General features: G+C 39.0%; 1 protein-coding gene across 1 annotated transcript; it reads right to left on the bottom strand.

Annotated features, from left to right (window-relative positions):
* Window positions 1-1,650: 1,650 nt before the first annotated feature.
* Window positions 1,651-19,939, bottom strand: LOC140324334 (sialidase-3-like). Its single transcript, XM_072402146.1, has 3 exons — window positions 19,779-19,939; window positions 7,452-7,665; window positions 1,651-5,694 (listed from the first exon to the last, which is right to left on the bottom strand). The coding sequence occupies exons 2-3, from the start codon at window positions 7,647-7,649 to the stop codon at window positions 4,735-4,737; spliced, it is 1,158 nt and encodes a 385-aa protein (XP_072258247.1). The 5' UTR covers window positions 7,650-7,665; window positions 19,779-19,939; the 3' UTR covers window positions 1,651-4,734.
* Window positions 19,940-20,262: the final 323 nt, after the last annotated feature.

Below are 20,262 nucleotides of genomic sequence, written 5' to 3'. Positions count from 1 at the left end.
TCATCCCAGGATATTCTCAGGGATGTATTTTGTGCAATTTCATCAGATTGTGCTCAGTTATATGTGACCTTTTCATGACATGTCCCAATTCCGAATGTTGCGTCTCCACTACAAGACTCCCAGGCACTAAGGAAAATAAAGCAAATATTTCCTACATATATACATAGTGTTTTCAGGCCACGTTATGTTTCCTTCCTGTAGCAGAGATCCTTGAACATGTCCTGTATGTGTACTGGATTTCAGCAATGCAGTGGGTTTAAAGTAAAACACTGGCTAATTAAAGTCTGTAGCATTTGTTTTTTTGATAGTAGTTAGCATTTGGAACCCATTTGGAGATTCACCTTCATTTGTTCTAGTGACCAATGTGCAGGATCCAAAATTTTACTTGTCATCAAAAAAGGAATGAAGTGGAAAACTTTTAATTATGAAAAATGCTATGACTTAGGAATAGGCACATCTGGCACATCATTTGAAATTGTCCCATAGTGGTCAAAAAGGACATAAATACATATATGTCCCAAATGTCTTTGTAAATGCGGTGACATAATCTCTACTACATAAACCCTTGCACCAGTGTTCAGTGGAACCCTTGGGTTCCTGACATCATGGGGAAGAAACAAGGATAGCAGTATAGAGAAGCAAGTTAGAGGCGGTCAACCTAGAGCAGAGATTCTCAACCAGTGTTCCGTGGAACCCTAGGGTTCCTCCAGATGTTGGCCGGGGTTCCTTGATCTGTGGCTTTTTAACCTTCCATAAGATGGTGGCTGCATAGTTCATGGGTAAACACCACTTGCCAGCACCAGCAGCAAAAATTCCAAAGACCCTTTTATTTGTTGATAAAGGCTACATTCTGCCCCCCTAATTTATGGGGCACCATCACAAATAACCTTTATTTCCATTGAGTTGTAAGAAGTGCTAAGCAGGTCCACTCCCTATGGGCCAGGGGTGCCCACACTTTTATATAGCTTGCAAGCTACTTTTAAAATGACCAAGTCAAAATGATCTACCAAGAATAAAAACTTGTTAACTTCTGTGTGCGGTACAGTTTATTTTAAAAGGCAGGGCTCTGCCATCTACTCGCTTTGCCTTTGCGATCTACCAGTAGATCGCGATCCACCAGTTGGGCACCCCTGCTATAGGCCGATTTCAGAAAACCATTGGGTAGGCGGATACATGACCAGCCACCCTGTCCAAGGAGAGAGGGCAGCAGTGACGGGTCTCAGCTATATGGATAAAGTTGAGAAGCAATTCTGTGGCACCTGGTGTCGAAATCACAAAACTGTAATGACTCTTGACATGTAATAAATATAATTTGTAATAAATAAACAATATGTTCATATAGTCATAATAAAGTGCACCTCTACTAAAGTGGTAAAGCCCAGAAAACAGTTTTTTCCCTAGTGTGTAGTCCACCTAAACTATGAAGTCTGAAACACATACAATACATGATTTTAATCTGGATTATACAAAAAGTGTTTTCATTTAGGTTGTAATATGATTAAACCAGTTCTTTTGACTGAAAAGTAAATCAACTGGACTTGGGTCAACCAAGGTTTCCGCAGTTCACGTGCCAAAAGTAAACATGGATGTGAAGAAATATGTCTACCTCGTATCTACTCCAATGCTGTGTCATAAAAAAGGAAGAATCTGTTTTCCTTTAAATATATAACTATACATTTTATTTATGTTTTTTTCCACAGAAACAAAAGCAGGAACAGTATAAATGCTTTAGAGGTCATATATCTTTATTTTTGTACTTAAGAGTTCATGGGAGTTGAAGATGTTTGTTTTTTGTGTCCAGTTCCCCCTTCCTCCTCACCAAAAAATTTATTTTCTGGCAGTTATTATAACAGTCCTTGTATACCTTTAGCGGTTGTCGTGAGCTTGTAAAGATAATTAGAGACTGCAGAAACACTACCAAATACGATTAAAAACTGCAGACATACTACAAGAGAGGGCCATGGACTGCAGCTCATCCCTCAGAGAGGGTGAAGAAGTCACAGCCAGGATTAAGGGGTCATAGCTGGGATGCAGGAGGTCAGCCAGAATGGATAGGTCAGCCAGGATAGAGGAAGGCTGACAGAGTGGGAGAGAAGCCGAGGTAGCAGTATAGAGGAGCAGGAAGAAGGAGGTCAACTTAGACCAGAGATTCTCAACCAGTGTTCCATTGAACTCTAGGGTTCCTCCAGAATTTGCCGGGGGTTCCTTGAGCTGTGGCTTATTGACATTAGATGGTACCTGTATAACTCATGGGCCAACACCACTTGCAAGCGTCTGCTACATAAAACCAAGGACCTGTTGGCTTCCCCCCAAAATTGACCTTAGATTGTGGTAATGACATATGACTATGGCAGGGACATTAGACTGTGAGCCCCTTTGTGGGACAGTTAATGATATGACTATGGACTTTGTACAGCGCTGTGTAATATGTCAGCACTAAATAAAAACAGTGTAATATTATTAACAACAGGCTACATTTTGACCCCCAAAGTATGATAGACATTCTTCCCACTGGGGACCAATGCAAAAAACTTTTTTCCATTTTTCCATTGTTTATAGCAGGGGTTCCTCAACACCTGATAAATACTTAAGGGTTCCTCACAGGTAAAATTGCTGAATTAGATGAAGGGGTTACAGCCAAGAGTGGAGGGGTCATAGTCAGGATAGAGGAAGTCGGCAAGAATAGAGGAGTCATAGCCAGGATGAAGGGGTCATAGCCAAAATAGAGGAGGTCAACAAGAATGAAGGAGGTTATCCAGGATAGAAGGGTCAGCCAAGATGTAGACAGTTACCAATGTAGAAGAAGATATCCCTGGCTCACTGTCCTTTTCTATGCAATGAGCAGACATTACTGAAGGTAAGGAATTATGTGAGTATGAGTTAGGGAAATTCACTATTGTCTCTGTCTTTTTGGCCTACTGCCTGAAATGTGCCAATGACACCAGGTTGCGATACAGTCATAAACATGTGCCATAATTTTTTGTTAATTTAAACTTTTTATTCATCATGATGGATTCCCGATGGTGAGACTAATGGACTTTTCCTAAGTAATGTGCATGCAAAGCGACAACCTATAGTCTCCATCAGATGCATTTGTTAAAGAGTGACTACAGGAACAGAGTGTTGTCACCCTATAACAAAAACCTGAACAAGGACAGGATTATCACCAGGCACTATTTTAATGCATGAGTTTAAAATAGAATTAACAAAGCTTATAATACATTTTATTCATTGGCATTACATTTACTGCAATGTAAAGGAAAAGATGATAGTGTTATTGGTTGTGTTTAGTCATTCCAAGATTTCTTCTTTTGAAAACAAGATGTTTTTTATTAGTATTAAATTCTACTTTATGAATATACTGCCAGCATTGCTATGGAAATAATTATCATGTAGTCACATATAATTGATTAACAAATTAAAAAAAATATTGTAATATAAAACACATTAGCATAAAATATTGTTCAGCTTACGATTTGAATAGATTTCATTCACTGCTGAGGAAAACAATGAAAATTCTACAATGGAGATACCCTGATGTTTGATAGAACTTTAAAGTCCAAAAATCTAATAAACATATACTAAATGCAATACATATCGTGTTTGGTACGTATGGTGGTGCTGTCTGGTGCATGGGATATTGGCTTTATTGCCAGTTAATAAAATAATCAAATCTTAATTATTTCGGTTAGCAAAGGAGCATCATCCAAAAACAAGGTTCCAGCTAATGTCCTCGGCAAGTTATAGATCAGCAGTCGCCTACCGGTGGGGCTCGGACCATTGGAGGTCCACAAGACAATTTTGGTGCTCTGCGACTCTGGCCGATGCGCCTCCCAGTGGGGTCAGGAAAAGGACCCCACTGGGGGGCACACCGGCCAGAGCCGCAGACCATGTCTCCCATACAGATTGCAGGCTCAGTAACACACAGCTTCCCGCGCATGCGCGATCCTAAGTCCGTGCGTTGAGTGGTCCGTAGGTCCGAAAAGGATGAAAAAGACCGGTGCAGGAAGTTGGCTGTGCTATTTCTTGAGCATTCAGACATGGAGTATGATTCCATGTACATCTTGGGGCTACATTCTGAAGGTCCATCCTGCCATTTTACCAAATGCCCTTTAACGAGCCTATAACGACTGGATAAATCCTGTTGGGCCAATTGACTATAGGCTCCTTATTAAAGGGATGGATGGCTTTTACCCATTCAACTCAAATAGAGTGGGTAGGTAATCTTTGATTACCTTGGCACTGATACTGCTATTGGTACTGAATAATCCTTCTTCATCATGGAATAAGAATCCTATTTAGGACTAGTTGACAGATTCAAGATCATGTGACCCATAACAAAATACATATTTATGATATCTCTATTTGCTTGTAAGTGTGTAGTAATATTCCCCATAGTTAAGCATGCCAAAAATAAAATCACAAGTTACATAAAATGATGGATTTATGTAGTTACCCAGATGCCCCCCTCATAGATGGAACTTCAGCTGTGCTATAATATAATGCAAGAATAGAAGTCCCAAAACAATTACATAATTGGCTAAATTGGCCATTTACTATGGGAAACCTCGGATTTTGTTGAAACCACGGACTCGATAGTCAGTGTCATGTCATTTGTAGACCATCACATCGTAATACATGTAGAGGATTACTTTAAAAATCTTTTGATAAGACATCAGTCCATAATGTTCTGTTTTCAAAATGAACAAGAAATATGGTTTAAGGCAATTCCAGTTATTTCTTAAACCGTGCGAAAAAGCTTTTTTTCTTATTGATGTTCTCCAAAACATCCTCCAAAGTGAAAAGAGAAAAATTGATCTCCTCGTAAGCATTATTAATTCCGCTCTCAAACAAGATGGCAAAGGTGTTGTCCTCATGGCATTTAGCTAGATCAGAATAAGCTGCTGGACCATTGTGAATCACCCATGGCTTGGACCAAGATTCCGATGTCAGAGGAGATTTATTTAAGAAGATGCCAAGCTCTTTGCGCTCTTTCTTAGCAGGGTGAGAATATAGAAGCCAGGAACTACCTGCCTCACCAGGTTGGCCAATCCCTGGGAAGCTGACAGTGCTCCCACAACATCCTCCATCACTGGTGTCCTTCAGCTTCCGACTTTTGTCAGCCATTTTGAATTCACCGCCTGCGTTTGGTATCAATGCCTCCACTCTGTATTTGGATGGGGTTCTTGCATTGCAATACAGCATCTTCTGATTATCTTCACAGACTAGTTCCACCATCTGACACTCCCCACACTCAAAACTGTCAATCCTTTCTGATGCATTCCACCTGTTCCCCCCATCCTTACTATAGAGGTAAAATGAGTGGGGTTTTGTACAACAGTACTGAATGCACCAGCATTTTGCAACATAGACGTAAGCAGGGACCAATAATGTTCCAGAATATGTCTGGATGCCATGGCCAGGGGACAAAAAGCAGGTGGCCATGTTGTCAATGCCATTCACCACCTCTGTTATATCGGTAACCGAGCTCCATGTTTTACCGCAGTCCTTGCTGGTGGAGTAGCCGAACTTGCAGGAATTTCCAGATTTTCTCATGTCTATTTCTGTCTTGTTTTTGGGTATGGAGTTGAAAAATAGGAACAAAACTTTGCTGGTCTCATTGTAGACAGGGCAAGGGTTCATCATTCGGTGGTCCTTCTGGCAAAGATCTTGTAGCGTTTGAATGCCTTCCCACTAGGAGCAAGAAAAATAAAAATAAAATAATGTCATTATAATTATTAAAAAAAGGCCCATGATGATAGGTGTAGTAGGCCAAAATATTATGTCTTATGTATACAAGATGCCATATGCTAACTAAGTACCTGCTAATAGGGGGTGGGGAGGCAGGAAAAGTAAATTTAAGGACACATAGGCCCTGATTTATGAAAGCTCTCCAAGGCTGGAGAGAATACACTTTCAGAAGTGAACTGGGTGATCCAGAAAACATGGAATGGATTTTTAAAAATCATTTTCTATTTGCTAGTAAATATTTTGAATCCTGGACCAGATCCATTCCAGGTTAACAACACATTCACACCCTCGGTTTCTACAGCAAATGGCTGGAGCTCTGCTGGTATTTAAAGGAATTTCCCACTAGAAGAAGCTGCCTGAGCAATCTCATGGTGTTTGCTTGTCTAACGCCAAGTGCAAAGGTGCTTCTTCTGTCTGCCTTTCTGTGTACCGGATCTTGCTTATCAACCCTTGGACTTTGCCTGTTTGCTGCCTGACCCTGACCTTGGATTTTGTGTATGGACTTCTGCCTGATTGCCGCCTGACTTTGACCTCGGATCTTGTTCACGGACTTTGTTTATTACTACCTCTCCTATACCTTCTTGGCCACGCATGCCCCTCGGTGCTTGCACCGAGTACCCTGACTCCTGTGGTTAGCTGCCACTGACCCGGGGAGTGCTCTGGAGTGGCACCTGGCAGCTACCCTGCGGCCCAAGCCTATCCTCACCATCAGAGGCTCTAGTGAAGACCTGGTAGCGGCTTAGTTACGCCCCTCTGGAGCATACCCAGTCACTGGCACAGTGGGTCCACACCCGCTAGCGTTATATCTACATTTCAGATTTGATGTACACTGTATTTACTCGAATATAAACCAAGGTACTTATTTTTACCAGAAAATACAGGAACATTTTTAGTTTCTAGTATAAACCTAGAGCACAAAATTTAGCGTATTTTATTTCATTAAAAACATTAATCCACAGATATGACAAAAGATATTGTAAATAAATAGATCCAAGGTGTGTTATTTTAAAAATATTTACTTAAAAGTGGAAAAAAATGAAATTTAAAAGGGGTCAGTCAGTATATCTTTTCTCTCCCTTTTAACGGGTTAAAGTATTTTAAATTTGGATTGATTGTTATGGGTCACTTGCATTTAAATGATCTTTTGTGCATTACTGTTAGCCACCAATAAATGGTGTTGTTTCTTCATGTAAAGTGTGTAACAAACTCTAATAATGACTCAGATAGCAAGAGTTTGTTACACATTTTACATGAGGACACAGCGTTATCTACTGGTGTGACCTGAGTATAAACCAAGAGCCTTTGGTATGAAGGAACTACCATCCCTTTCAATTAAAAAAAAATCTTCCTATTCCTTCTAAATACTCACTTTTTTAGTTTGATATATAACCACTACACTAAATCCTTAATCCAGCAAGTAAGTCTAACCAATTAATTTTTCATTATAATTATTTGTACCCTGTGTGACTGTTTGTATGGCAAGAATAGAGGGATGAAGGAAGGTTAGTTGATTGATTGTTTTCCAGCAGATGCACAGGCTGGGATTGGACGGGGAGGCTGCTGCATGGAGCCTGCATGTGTGTAATGGCTGCTTTGTTGTCCAACATTACAGAAAATCAGCTTCCCAAGGTCTGAACCTTTGGGGAGCGATGCCCACACACTTTACCCAAAATCCTAAGACACAAGCACTGCGGACCTACCGTCACATATCCCGTTTTGTAAATTCCTCTTCTCATCACCAAGAATTCGGCCAAGACATCATTTTCACCCTTGCGTTTCTCCGCAAATGCCAGAAACATGTTTTCTTCTTTGATGTAGATGAGAGAGGGAATACGATAAAGAGAGCCATTGGACTCCATCTTGAATAGGGTTGTCCTTTCTGGCTGTTGGGCTTTCATGATGGCTTCTGAGTTTCTATAAGAAAATAAGGATAAGAAGCCATCAGTCTAATAATAAAGTGAAAAACACTCTTTATATATATTACATATGTTTCAGAAAAATTTATTGTAGATGTGCACCTGCTTTTGATATATACATATTGTGACGGGTCATCGTAAAACGATACATAAAGGGGTCTATTTATAAAACAGGGAATCTGATATTCACCGAAACATTCTCTGGTGGGGAATCTTCCAGGCCCATGTGTCTCAATGGCAAAGATTGATTCACTAACAAGGGAATGTTTTGGTGAATGCCAGACTCTCTGCTTTATAAATAAACCCCAAAGTATGTAAACCCCTAATAATGACTTTACCTTGCACCATATTGCTGTATATTGGGAACAAGTTGTTTAAAAAAGAGGGCTTTATTGGGCAAATTTGGTATATGTTGTCTTATAGGTAAATTCAAAAAAATGAACCACAGGCGAATCAATAGGTGATAATCAAATTGTTTTTGGCACGTAGATTTGTGATTGCAGATAGCTGATTTGCTCGAAACCACATATCTTGTTTAAATCTGCCTGACAGAAACGTTGGGTCTTCAAAAATCTCAAAACTTTTCTATTTTGTTAGTGTTAGAGACAACCCATCAGCGCCACATCCATATCAAACCTTATACAATGTTTATTTCACAAGTTAAAAACAAAAATTGTATACTTTGATCTTTTGTCTATCTAATTTTTTCTTGTTTTAAATGTACAATAAATTATGCTTTTATGATTAATTATTGTTATCAGAGACATTCTCCAGGGTTTCCCAGGGACGTTGTTGCGGGCGGGAGGGGCGGTGGGAAATTCGAATAATTTTGTTTTGGATTCAGTATAAAATTACTGTATTGAACCCAACACAAAGTAATTTTTATTGAATATATAAAATGATATTATAAATTTTATACATGCTACTGTATAGTTATATTACAGGTTTTAAAATTTTTATGCACCCTTGTTTGACCAGATTTTTTTTTTAAGTTTAATAATAAATTTATTAAATATTGGACATATTTTGGTTGAGTTATGCCTAAGCATTATAGGCCTACAATGTAAAATAAATTTCAATGCAAAAAGAAGTAATGCTTTTTGCGTTAAAATACGGACAGAACTAGAACGCCAGGGGTGTTATTTTAAACTGCTTGATTAGGACCAGTTTTTAATGCTTTTACAAGTAATTGAAAAGTTTCCCAGCAGTTTGCAGTACAATAGCAAGAGAATAGTTATTCTTGCATTAGAGCAAGTACAAGAGAAATGTCAAACCTTGTGCATCACATGCATGCAGATGCTTGTCAAAACCACTAGTGAGCGCTCCTGAGTGTCTGGTGGTTGAGCAACTGGGGCCGGTTAACTCCACCTTTGACATATGGCCATCTGAAGTTGCATGAACAACATTGCTGATTTCTCCAGAACAGGACTTCATTTTAGGTGGTGGGCATTTAAAGGTTTATACTGCAGGCAAGGTTCCAAGAGGGCAAGAAAGGGAAGAGATGGAATTGTTTATCAGCTGTGACAGATAGATTGAGCTGCTTTCCTCTCTCTGTGCATTCCCTGGCAGAGTTTTTCTGCATGACTTCATATTTTCTCTTATAAACCAAACAACAGTTAGGGCGCGGGAATGGAACCCGTATGGTCTGTGTTACCTTTTATGGAGACCTGACATTCTACTCCACAGCAAGCCAATATTAGAGCTCTGTACAATCGTTCTATATGCAAACAGCTAAATACAAATATGAGAACTTTATTATATGTCAAAGGATTTGTTATTCCATCCATCTGCTTGTATGGCTTATTGACCTCAGCCAGACAGCACAGCCAGGGATGAGTGCAATAGTGTCATCTCCCGGTTCACAGCCTGCTGATTGGTTATTTGAGCTGCAACATGCTTGTGAGTCATCAAGCTCAGAATGTTCCACATGCGAATGCAACAGGCCCTGATTGGCTGACTGCCTCTACTACTTCCAGAGTGCTGCTGATTCTATTTGCATACAAAAAAATCCATCATTTATCTTACAAAGAATATACAACCATACCCAAGCCCAGTTGATTTGTTTTCTGAACAACTAAAGAAGGTGACATTTTTACTTTCTATTTACCAAGTGTTGCTGTTTAACCATGTTAAGCTGTCCTATAAGCATGCTGGAGCACCAACACAATAGTCCATTTTCCCATCCATGGTACATCAGTCAACAAGTCACCATAAGCACGGTTGATTAGAGTACTTAGGATAAGGCATGCTGGGTCACTGAAGACCTCAAGTTTTAAAGGAGAGTTTAAATTTTATTGATTTTCTTTATATCTTTTCTTAATATAAAAAATTGCAAATCCTTTAAAGTAAGAATTTATGAATAAACACTCTAGGGCAGGGGTGTCAAACTCTGGCCCGCGTGCCAAATCTTGCCGGCAACGTCCTTTTTTTTGGCCCCCAAAGGAATCCTAAATATGAATTGCAGTTTATATTTGGCAATGCAGTGGCGGGCCAGCCACTGCATCGAAATAGCACCGGTACTACAATTCCCCGCATCACTCGCGTCTATAGACCAGTATAGGTATAGGTCTCTCTGCCTATGTGTGGCCCCGCATTGGACTGCCCTATGGACACAGGGAATTGTAGCAGCTGTACTATTTCAGTGAATAGGGAGTTCCAGCCACTCATAACATTAAGCCCTGCACTGAACTGTTTTTTAGACGCAGGGAATTGTAGTAGTGGTGTTATTTCAGTTGCAAGTTTGGCCCGCGACATTGTCTACAATTTTTATTTTGTAGTTTGAGTTTGACACCCCCGCTCTAGGGCTTTATTGGAACTGATAATGACTTATCATGCCCCCTATCTTTGATCTTCCCCCATTGCTTTGGGGCTTCTTTGTAGATAGTTCTACATCTTCTGACCGAGGATCCTGCAAGAAGTACCAATTGATGCAAAAGGATCTAGTGGGTGGATGAAGTGAGCGGTGCTTACCAATACTCCACCATATATTCAAACAAGGGCAGAACAGAATTCCCAGATACCTGGCTTTGCCGTGGCCTGCAGAAATGCACCACAGCCTGGATGGCGCCCGAGGCTCATGGGTTTGTATGGCAAAAAACACCATGCAAACACTTGGGGATACACATGATAAAGGTTGTATACATTTCTACTAAAACTACAGCCAGTGTGAACATGGCCTTATTGCTGGATAGACAAGAGAGAGGGACAGGGGAGAGAGAGGGAGCGGAGATAGTGGGAAGGGGGGACAGGGAAGAGAGGGTGAGGGGAGAGAACAAGGGGAGAAAGAGGGAAGAGTGGGAAGGAAAAAGAAAGAGGAAAGAGAAGGAGGAGAAGGAGGGAAATGGAGACAGAAAAAGAGGGAGAGGGAGGAAAAGGGGGGAAAAAAGGATAGAGAGAAGTATATAGAAAATGGGGGAGAGATAAATTAGGGAGACATTGTGAAGGGACAGGGAGGGAAAGAAGGGGAGAGAGAGGACGGAGCAAAGGAAAAGAGAGATAGGGGCAAAAAAGATAGAAAGTGAGGGGGAGAGGAGAGAGAAGGAGAATAAAATAGAGAGAGGAGAGTGAGGCTTTCATTACAAATGTCACCCTGGTCATATATCTGCATTGTATACAACATGGGTATAATCACTTTCACTATTTGCATCCTGGTATTGTAGAGTTTGTCAGCCGTCAGCAGCAGGTTCCAGTTTTACATAGAGATGTTGTAATGCCGCCCCCCTAGTGGTCGAGCTGCTAAGCCCATGGCCTGGGTGGCCTTATGGGAAATCCTGGCCTGAGAGTAGAGGAGAAGGGTTACAACTTCTAAAACTTTTGTGAGATCCACACCACCTATTTTTTGTCCTCGTGTTACAGGAACAGGAAGTCAAAAGTTGACTTAGTAAGGGTCCTAAGCCGAAAAAGAATCCTAAAATAAATAATAACTCTTTTCCAACTAAGAAAAAAATGGCTGAGGTTAAGCTTAGGCTAAGAAAAATCATCTGTATTGGGTGATGGTCTATGGGAAATGAGGATAAGTTTGGTGTCAATTTTCTAGAAAAGTCAGGAATTTCTGAAGTCAGAAAAATTGCTGAAAAATTTAGAATGGAAGACAGTCTGATAGTAAGAGATAACAAGTGAATTTAATATCTCTACAAACATTCTTCATAGAGTGTGTGCTTAGACCCCGTCATTCCTTCACAGCCTCCGACTCGTCCATGTATAAACTGAGACATTCTTTACTGATAACACACGCAGTGTGTATACAATCATATCTTTATATTACACCCAGGACTGACTTTTTATTAGGATAATGTAGGCATTGAGCCCATGGTGTGATAAAAGGGGGTTGCAGGAGATGCAGCTACCAATGGGCGTTGCTTAAAGCGGACCTAAACTATCATTTTTACTTTACATAAAAGGGTGGACAACCACCTCTTTTGGGGGGAAGGGGTTTAAAAATTGTTAAAAACAGAATGGGAGCGCAGAGCTATATGTAACACATCCCAGGAGGCTTCTGGGTGCTCCTTCTGGCTTCTTTATCATCAATGGGGTAAAAAATGCTGATCATGCGCACATCTTTTTTTTCCCATCTCCGTCACCTAAACTCGTGACTGCGCAGTGCAAGATCGGTGATGTGGGAAGAAGATGGAAGAAGGAGAAAGGACATGGGGGCGCCCAGCACTTCCTCTGTGATAGAAGGGCACAAGGGGAGATACCAGGATGATGTGGGACCCGATCCAGGAAACATTTGCAGATAGAGGGATCTGCAAAGGTGAGTTTTTTTTTCTCAATTTACTTCTGCTTTAAGGAGGTCACAGAATGGTGACCTGCATCATTAGGCATCAGTATCTGTGTCGATCAGCTCTGAGCATGTGGAATCAGTTTGACATGATTCTGATATTATTCAGCATTTACTAAGAAGTGAATTTGACCTGCTTTTGACCGGCATTTGACCTACTTTAAACCAGTACTATATATTAAAAATTATAAAATGGTGAACAGGTAGGTAATTTATAGTAGAAGGGCCAATGTTTCTTCTGCAAAACAAAAAAACGTAGCCAGCATAACTGTAAAACTCTCTAAAGTTTTCTGACTGATTATCTTTTCTTTTATACAGAGTCTGGCTTCCCCTGAAGTGTTAATCTGAATTGTTCTGGCTGTACAATAGACAAACACATTTGTTTTTCTCTTCTTTTCTGGATGTGTCAGACCAATGATGTCATTGGGTTTGTCCCCGGCTTCTGCCAACTATTCAGCGGATCATTTGTGTCTGAGTGCAAAACCCACACACAGGAGCCACAGCCACAGAACTCTATTTCAGGGAACTGATCAAGGGAATTTCTAAAGGTTCTGACTCAGATTTAATGTATTATCTATCTATCTATCTATCTATCTATCTATCTTCTATCTATCTATCTATCTATCTATCTATCTATCTATCTATCTATCTATCTATCTATCTATCTATCTATCTATCTATCTTAATATATATTATTCTGATTTTATAAATACATGCTTTTTCATGTCATAGAATTTCCAAGTTATTTTAATATTTTCTGCCTTTGAACAATTCCTCTGAAGTCAGCTGGCGAGTAAGAGAAGATCTGTTTTCTGACCCATCATTGGTATATATACAGTACATTTTTGTGATGCAAAGTTACTTATAATAAAAAAAGTTTCACCTTTTCAATTTTTTTTTCAATTTGCTTGTTGTTTTTATATGTGACATAAAAAACATTAACGGACAAAGTAATAAAGAACAAAACAAAAAAAAACTTAAATTGTAAAATAGAAATAAAAAAATCTTAGCTAGGAGTAAAGGGACTAGAAGAGGATAAGCTCTGTGTTAACTAAGGGCTAACATGGGGTTAAAATAATCTTTAATATTTTAATACCAAATTTAGATAATTAAAAATAAATAGTAAATAGCAAAATATTACTTTTCTTGGATGTTATCTCTAAATATTACTTTTAAACATTAAACCTTTCTGAACTCTTAGATTGTAAGCTCTTCTGAGCAAGATCCTGTTTCATTGTTGTATCTGTCTGTCAACCCCTATTTAATGAACAGCACTGCATACTATGTTGGCGCTATGTAAATACTGCTTATAATTAATAATATATAATAATAAGATTAATTATTAATAATAATAATAATAATTAATAGTAATTCTGCTGGCAAGTCTTGGCTGTCATTGTCATTTCAGGGCCCTGAAAAAGGAAAAAATATTTTTAGTCTTTTAGGGTATACTCAATACAAAACCCAAAGGAGCATTTTTGGACAGACTAGGGAAGGCCGACTCTTTTACAATTTTTTATTGCTGTGTTCCTGTTGGGAAAATTTGCTGCTGTATTTGTTGTGGTGGCCATCATTGCCAAAACAAAAAATGAAGGTTAATCCTAAACTTTTAAATTGTCATCAGAACAAGAAATGAGGGAACATACTCCCATGTGAAGGGAAATCACCTTAGTGGGACACGACAAAATGTATCTGATATGAATCTAACCCTTCCATACTTCATCTAAAAAATAAAAATTGACCTGTACATACTTTAATTTACCATACTTTACATTCCTTACATACTTTACATTACGCAGTTTCTTCTCAAGTGAATTTTCAAACAAAGATAAAAAATATATATAGACCCACCAGGTTGTTTTGCAATATTTTGCAGCATTTAGGACATTTCTATTTTGTAATTTTACAAAGTTTACTGGCATTTATGTTCGAAGAATCATGTAACATTATCGATAAAACAAACATTTTATTTGGTAACATTTTAGTGGACTTTTGTCTTTGGACCCGTCAACCCTTTTCAAGGATGGACGATTCTTTTATTACAATGATAGCTATACTGATTACATAATTAAGCTAATGGCCGGGTTCCAGTTGGCCATATAATAGTCAATATTACTAATACATTAAAACAGGTTTCATCAGCCTTTTTACCCTTGAGGAACCCTTGAAATAATTTTTTGCTAGTCAGCGGATAATGTTCCCTACAGCGGTGGCTGGAATAACCCCTTTATAGACACCTAAAACTTTATTAGAGTCATGAAGCTGTTTCTACCAAGCAGTGTTGGCACCAGAACCATGCAGGCGTCATTAAATAGGAGGTCAATCAAACACCGTTTGAGGAACCCCTAATCTCCTGGTTGGGAATGTCTGGATTAGATAGAAGAATCAGTAAAAATTTAGGGTAATAATCTAGGAAACATCCAATCAAAATTTGATTGACATATCAATCTAATATTGATCAGGAATGCACATTGGCTAGATGATGTGTAAGAGTAATCCAGTGTCAGGTCCAAAAACTGCTAGTTTAATATCTGGAGAGGGAATAGGTCCTTCTTCAGGTGTCAGTTACCTGGATGTCATGACCTGGACCTTCTTCTGGCTGGGCCTTGTAATAGTGTGTTGGCCTTAGGAAAAGGCAACCTTTCTTCTGCAGAGCTGAATCCACTCATCATGACTCCATGAGAAAAGTGGACTTATGATTCTAAAAATGGTAATGTTTGAGACAAAATAGATAGTAAACCTCAATTTGGGCAGCACGGTGGCTTAGTGTTTAGCACTCTGGCCTTTGCAGCGCTAGGTCCCTGGTTCAAATCTTGGCCAGGACATATCTGCATGGAGTTTGCACGTTCTTCCCGTATTTGCGTTTCCTCTGGGTACTCTGGTTTCCTCCCACAATCCAAAAACATGCAATTAGGTTAATTGGCTTTCCCCCAAACTTAACCTTAGACTGTAATATTGACCTATGACTATGGTAGGGACATTAGATTGTGAGCTCCTTTGAGGGACAGCCAGAGACATGACTATGGACTTTGTACAGCACTGTGTAATATGATGGCGATATATAAATACCGTATAATAATAATAACTTAGAACAATAGACAAAATATACTGACTGTGACATGATAGTTATTATACCTATCCCTAACTGAAGGTAATGAAGATCCTCTACTAAGAGATCCAACATAAAGATCCAATGTCAGATGAGCGTAAAATAAATAGAATGGCAGTAGAAAACTCCACATTCAGATAAGTTTTTGCTAAGTTTTAGGTAACCCATGGTCGCTTCTTCAGGAAAAGTATAAACTGCCTGCTAGAGAAAGTAATCATAATAATCATCTCTAGCAGACACAGTTTATACTCTTCCTGAAGAAGCGATCTTGGGTTATTGTAAACGCGGTGAAAGTACATTGGATTACTGAAAACTGATGGAAAAACCCTGAGGGGTCTGGTAGAACCCCACTTTTCCGTATATTTTACTAGTATGAAATTGGAATTGGCCTGTCCACCTAACCACCAACCCTGTATGTTTCAGCTATGGCAATTACGAGGCTAATAATGAAACAAAAATCCAAAGAGGGAAAGTAAACTTTTTTGAAGAAAATATAAGTACAAAATATAAATAGTAAAATGCTGAAAAACAGAAAAAAATTTGGGAGGATTTTTTGATTGACATTTATTATTTAGGGATTCAGCAGCCTTCTCCGGATACATTAATGATTTCTTCACGGTTTTGGATCTCTTTACATGCAGAAGTAGATAAAAACCTGTTTCCTGTCTCCTTCCTTGAATATATCTTGTTGTCGTATTGTGTAACATCAGAGATGTTCTAGACGCGCCCAGAGAGGATCCCATACAGAGCTGACAGTGCTCCGGTGATACAGAGAAAATTCTGTTTTCTGTTTGTTATTTATTCTTTCTTTCTTTATTTTGTTTTTGTTGTTATGTTTTTTTATTATATGTATATAAAATAAATATTTATTTTTTATGGTTGTTTTGTTTATTGTTTAGGAGCTGTAGAGGTGAAGAGTGAACATAGCCAAAAGTTTCTTATTTTAATAAAAGAAAATTATAAGTAATATCAGGTATACATCAAGTATAAGCAAACCCATACATTGAATATATTAAGCAAAGTATTGGGTCTGCTTTGAAGGAGGCTGGTTTCATTCAACTTCATTGCCCTTGTGATGCCCCAATCCAGTGGAGGAAAGTTCAGGATTACTTTTTAATTAAGTCCAACTCTGGGCTGCCCCCACCACCAACCAGGTCTCCCCCCTCGATCATTCCGTCGGCATGTAATTGTCGAATTATTTTTGTATATATATATTTACCCTTTTCAGATTTCTTCTAGCCAGACATGTGGCATAACTATGGTTTTCTCCAATGGTGGGTGTTTTTAATGAAGCAAAAGCAGTGCTGATAATATTACCACTTTGCATGAATACACTGCGGGTACAGGGTGCTGTGATGCCATGATGTCCTGCACCCTCAGTCTTCCACGAATGTCGTCATCCAGAAGACTTTTCACATCTCGTGGCAGAGAACTGGTACTGTTGTGGAGAGTTAACAATTTTAATTTTTTATTTCTCCTGGGAGCAAATTAAAAATCATTTTAGCCTTGGGGTGAGGTTTAGGGAATGCAAAATTTGCATATGATCCAGCATTGTGATCGACCACTTGATTGACTCACTTAATGCTGCATCATAGGGTGGAGTGACCCTTCTTGTCTTCATTCTTCAAAGCTACCCCAATGAACCCTAGTCTTTCTCCGTATAGGACCAACGCCTAATGCTTGCATGACCCACCTACTAGATTGTAAGCTCTTCGGGCAGGGTCTTCTCCTTCTGTATCACTGTCTGTATTCGTCTGTCATTTGCAACCTCTATTTAATATACAGCGCTGAGTAATATGTTGGCGCTATATAAATCCTGTTCATTAATATTATTAATAATAATAATATTATTATTATTAATGACAATAACATGCAAGGACAGTCATCTGCAAATTCTGCAACTAACTGCCCACAACTGTGCAATTCATGCAGTAAATCACAAACAATTGGAGTTTCTTCAGATGACCCCAACTTTTGAGTTGCCTAAAACTGAATTTGTAGAAAAGAATATATATTTGACCTTGGACTGTAATAAAGACATATGACCATAGTAGGGACATTAGATTGTGAGCTCCTTTGAGGGACAGCTAGTGACATATCTAATGATTAATAATAATGAAAGTAGAACTTCAGCCACATTACTTATTTTGGTTGTCCACATAGTAGAGAAGGGTTAGAAGTTGTAACAGATGTTTTATTGCTATTAAATATAATAATAAATAAAAAGAGATCTACAGTCTAGTTTTTATGTGTTATGTTATGTCAGCGTCTACAATTGCGTATTGAGTTGTGGATAGTGAACCCTTTCTGTTGTTTTGGTTTATTTTGTTTCACTGTATTTCTCATTTTCAGTTTGTAATATTAGTTCTATTGTCAAAAAACCCAATAAAAATTTTATTTTATGTCCAAAAAGTTGTGAAATATCAAATAAAAAATTCTGTTCCTGTTTCAGTGACAGCTGATCATTTTGGATTTCCTGTCAGGTGACGTCTCTGACACAATGGTCACCTTGATAATTAGAAGAGGTGAATTTCCCCAGCGAAGGCACAGAGAAATAAAAAAAGAGGGTCTAACCCTCAAACCCCTTACTAGTTGTTATTGTGCTTTATAAGCTGTTAATGGGTGCTAATTCTGGGTAACTAGGCATTAAATAAAAATATTTTTATTACTTTTGTATTCTTTTTTTAAGTTTCTGCACAGCAGGGCACATCCCAGGAAGAGCCAATCATCTGATCCAAAGGCTACAACTATTTACAATGTAACAAAATAGTTCCATTGTTTGTGTCAATGGTCAGTGTAGTAAACTGGCACATGGATCATTAAAGCAGCTGTCAGTGGTTGTTTCACACACATGGAAACTAAATTCAGGCTTGCTCTGGCACCTTGCCACCACTTGGTCACTTGCACCACAGCAATGGTTCTTAATGAACCGACATCTGCACATTTCGCAGCTGTGAGCGGTACTGCACCATTCACTGCTGCCCCTATTCATTCTCTATGGAGCTGCTGCTGGAAGCAACTACTTGTAGCATCTCTGCCAAGGCAGCAGTGTGGCATGGACAAAGCGGTAACCGCACCACAACCTCATCGCCAGTGTGAACAACATTAAGTTCTGGCAACACTTCACATGGATAAACATGGGGGTGGTGGGTGCAGAATGTGCCCTGTGCATACTTGATTCACAAATGCTTAAAATTCCATTTAGAGCAGTTCCATACTCAATTAATAAATATATTTTCAAATACTGGTATAACTATGTACAGTCCAGTTCTATGTTATTTACTTGGAACCTTTAAAAAGCAAAACTGTGAGAGGTGCTACAGAAAAATTAAATTGTATTGTCATCTAACCTATTTTTGGCCCTGGAATCTGAAAGAAGAGATTTGCAGCAAGATTTATATGATGAAAGATCAGCCAGGACATGAGCTACAGCAGGGCTGCCCAACAGGTTGATGGCGATCTACCGGTAGATCGCAAAGGCCACGCAAGTAGATCACAGAGCCCTGCTTTTCAAAATAAACTCTACCGCGTACAGGAGTTATTAATCCAAATACCGTTCCACCATGACTGATGATCATTTGGAAGTCTGTTTGAGGCTAGCTACCAGTAACTACTGTCCGGACTAAGCAACTTTGGCTGATTCTATTCACTTTAAGACGTCATCGGAGTAAGGTAATGTCCAAAAATGTATAGAATTGTATTGTGCCATGTTCATGCTGTTATGCAAGGTAAATTATATATATTTTTTAAATATAAAGTATACTCAGTATATATATAAATAAATATATACAAAATATATTAAATACAAAGTATACTCGGTATATATATAAATAAATATATATTTAGCATTTTTATTGTTGGTGGATCATTTTGACTTGGTCATTTTAAAAGTAGTTCGCAAGCCAAAAAAGTGTGGGCACCCCTGGGCTACAGTATGTGATTACAATGAACAAGCGGGTGAACACAAGATGCAGAAATTGGGCTGCCAACCTGCTGTATGGAAGGTTTTGAAGTGAACTAAATTACTTACCACACTTAGGTCTACCATGGGTTTCAGATGTCTCCCATTCCACAACAACTTGCTTTATTCTCCATATTGCAAAAAATACATTAAAAAAATTGCAACACACATGAGACTTAGTGGGAAGAGCCACAACCTGTGATAAATACCTCCCAGAGATGTAATAATCTGGATAATTATAGAATAAAGATACATCCTTACCAGCTGCAGTATATAAAGTCCTGTCGGTGGTCCTGGTCCACAGCTCCTGGTGCCCCCAGTTATAAGCAGACTTGAGATGTGGATGTTGTCCTGCAGCTGTATACAATCCTATGGATATTGACACTCAGCTGGTGTGTGAGTTCTGATGGGGGCTGCACTTCTGTTTGCTGTATTTTGCTCTCTTCTATTCTCTGCATGGGATCCTCCCAAAACTTTGCTGACTTCCTATTGGTTGCAGCATGCAGACACTAAAGCCTCACACTGCCTAGCACAGCTATACACAGGAATCCCCCTCTTTGTGTGCTCTATGGAAGGCATGTAATGCTGGCTTTCTATTCTTTGTCAGCTTGGGTATTATTCTGTTCTGGTTCTGATCTAGCCCAGAGACTCAAAATGAGACAGAAATGGGCTCATGGTCATAAAGGGACACAGAATTCTCACTGCTCACACTCTTAGATGTATTTTATGGATAACTAGTTGTAGT

This window comes from Pyxicephalus adspersus, chromosome 1, assembly GCF_032062135.1.
Source record: "Pyxicephalus adspersus chromosome 1, UCB_Pads_2.0, whole genome shotgun sequence".
NCBI lineage: Eukaryota > Metazoa > Chordata > Amphibia > Anura > Pyxicephalidae > Pyxicephalus > Pyxicephalus adspersus.
The sequence above is the reverse complement of the archived record's forward strand: the minus strand, read 5'-3'. Positions and strand labels throughout refer to the sequence as shown.

Bases quoted from the DNA above. Each gene is read 5' to 3' on its own strand.
- LOC140324334 (XM_072402146.1), bottom strand. From the start codon at position 7,649: ATGAAAGCCCAACAGCCAGAAAGGACAACCCTATTCAAGATGGAGTCC. The intron at 5,695-7,451 runs GTAGGTCCGCAG...TCTTGCTCCTAG, and splicing joins ACAAAACGGGATATGTGACG to TGGGAAGGCATTCAAACGCT.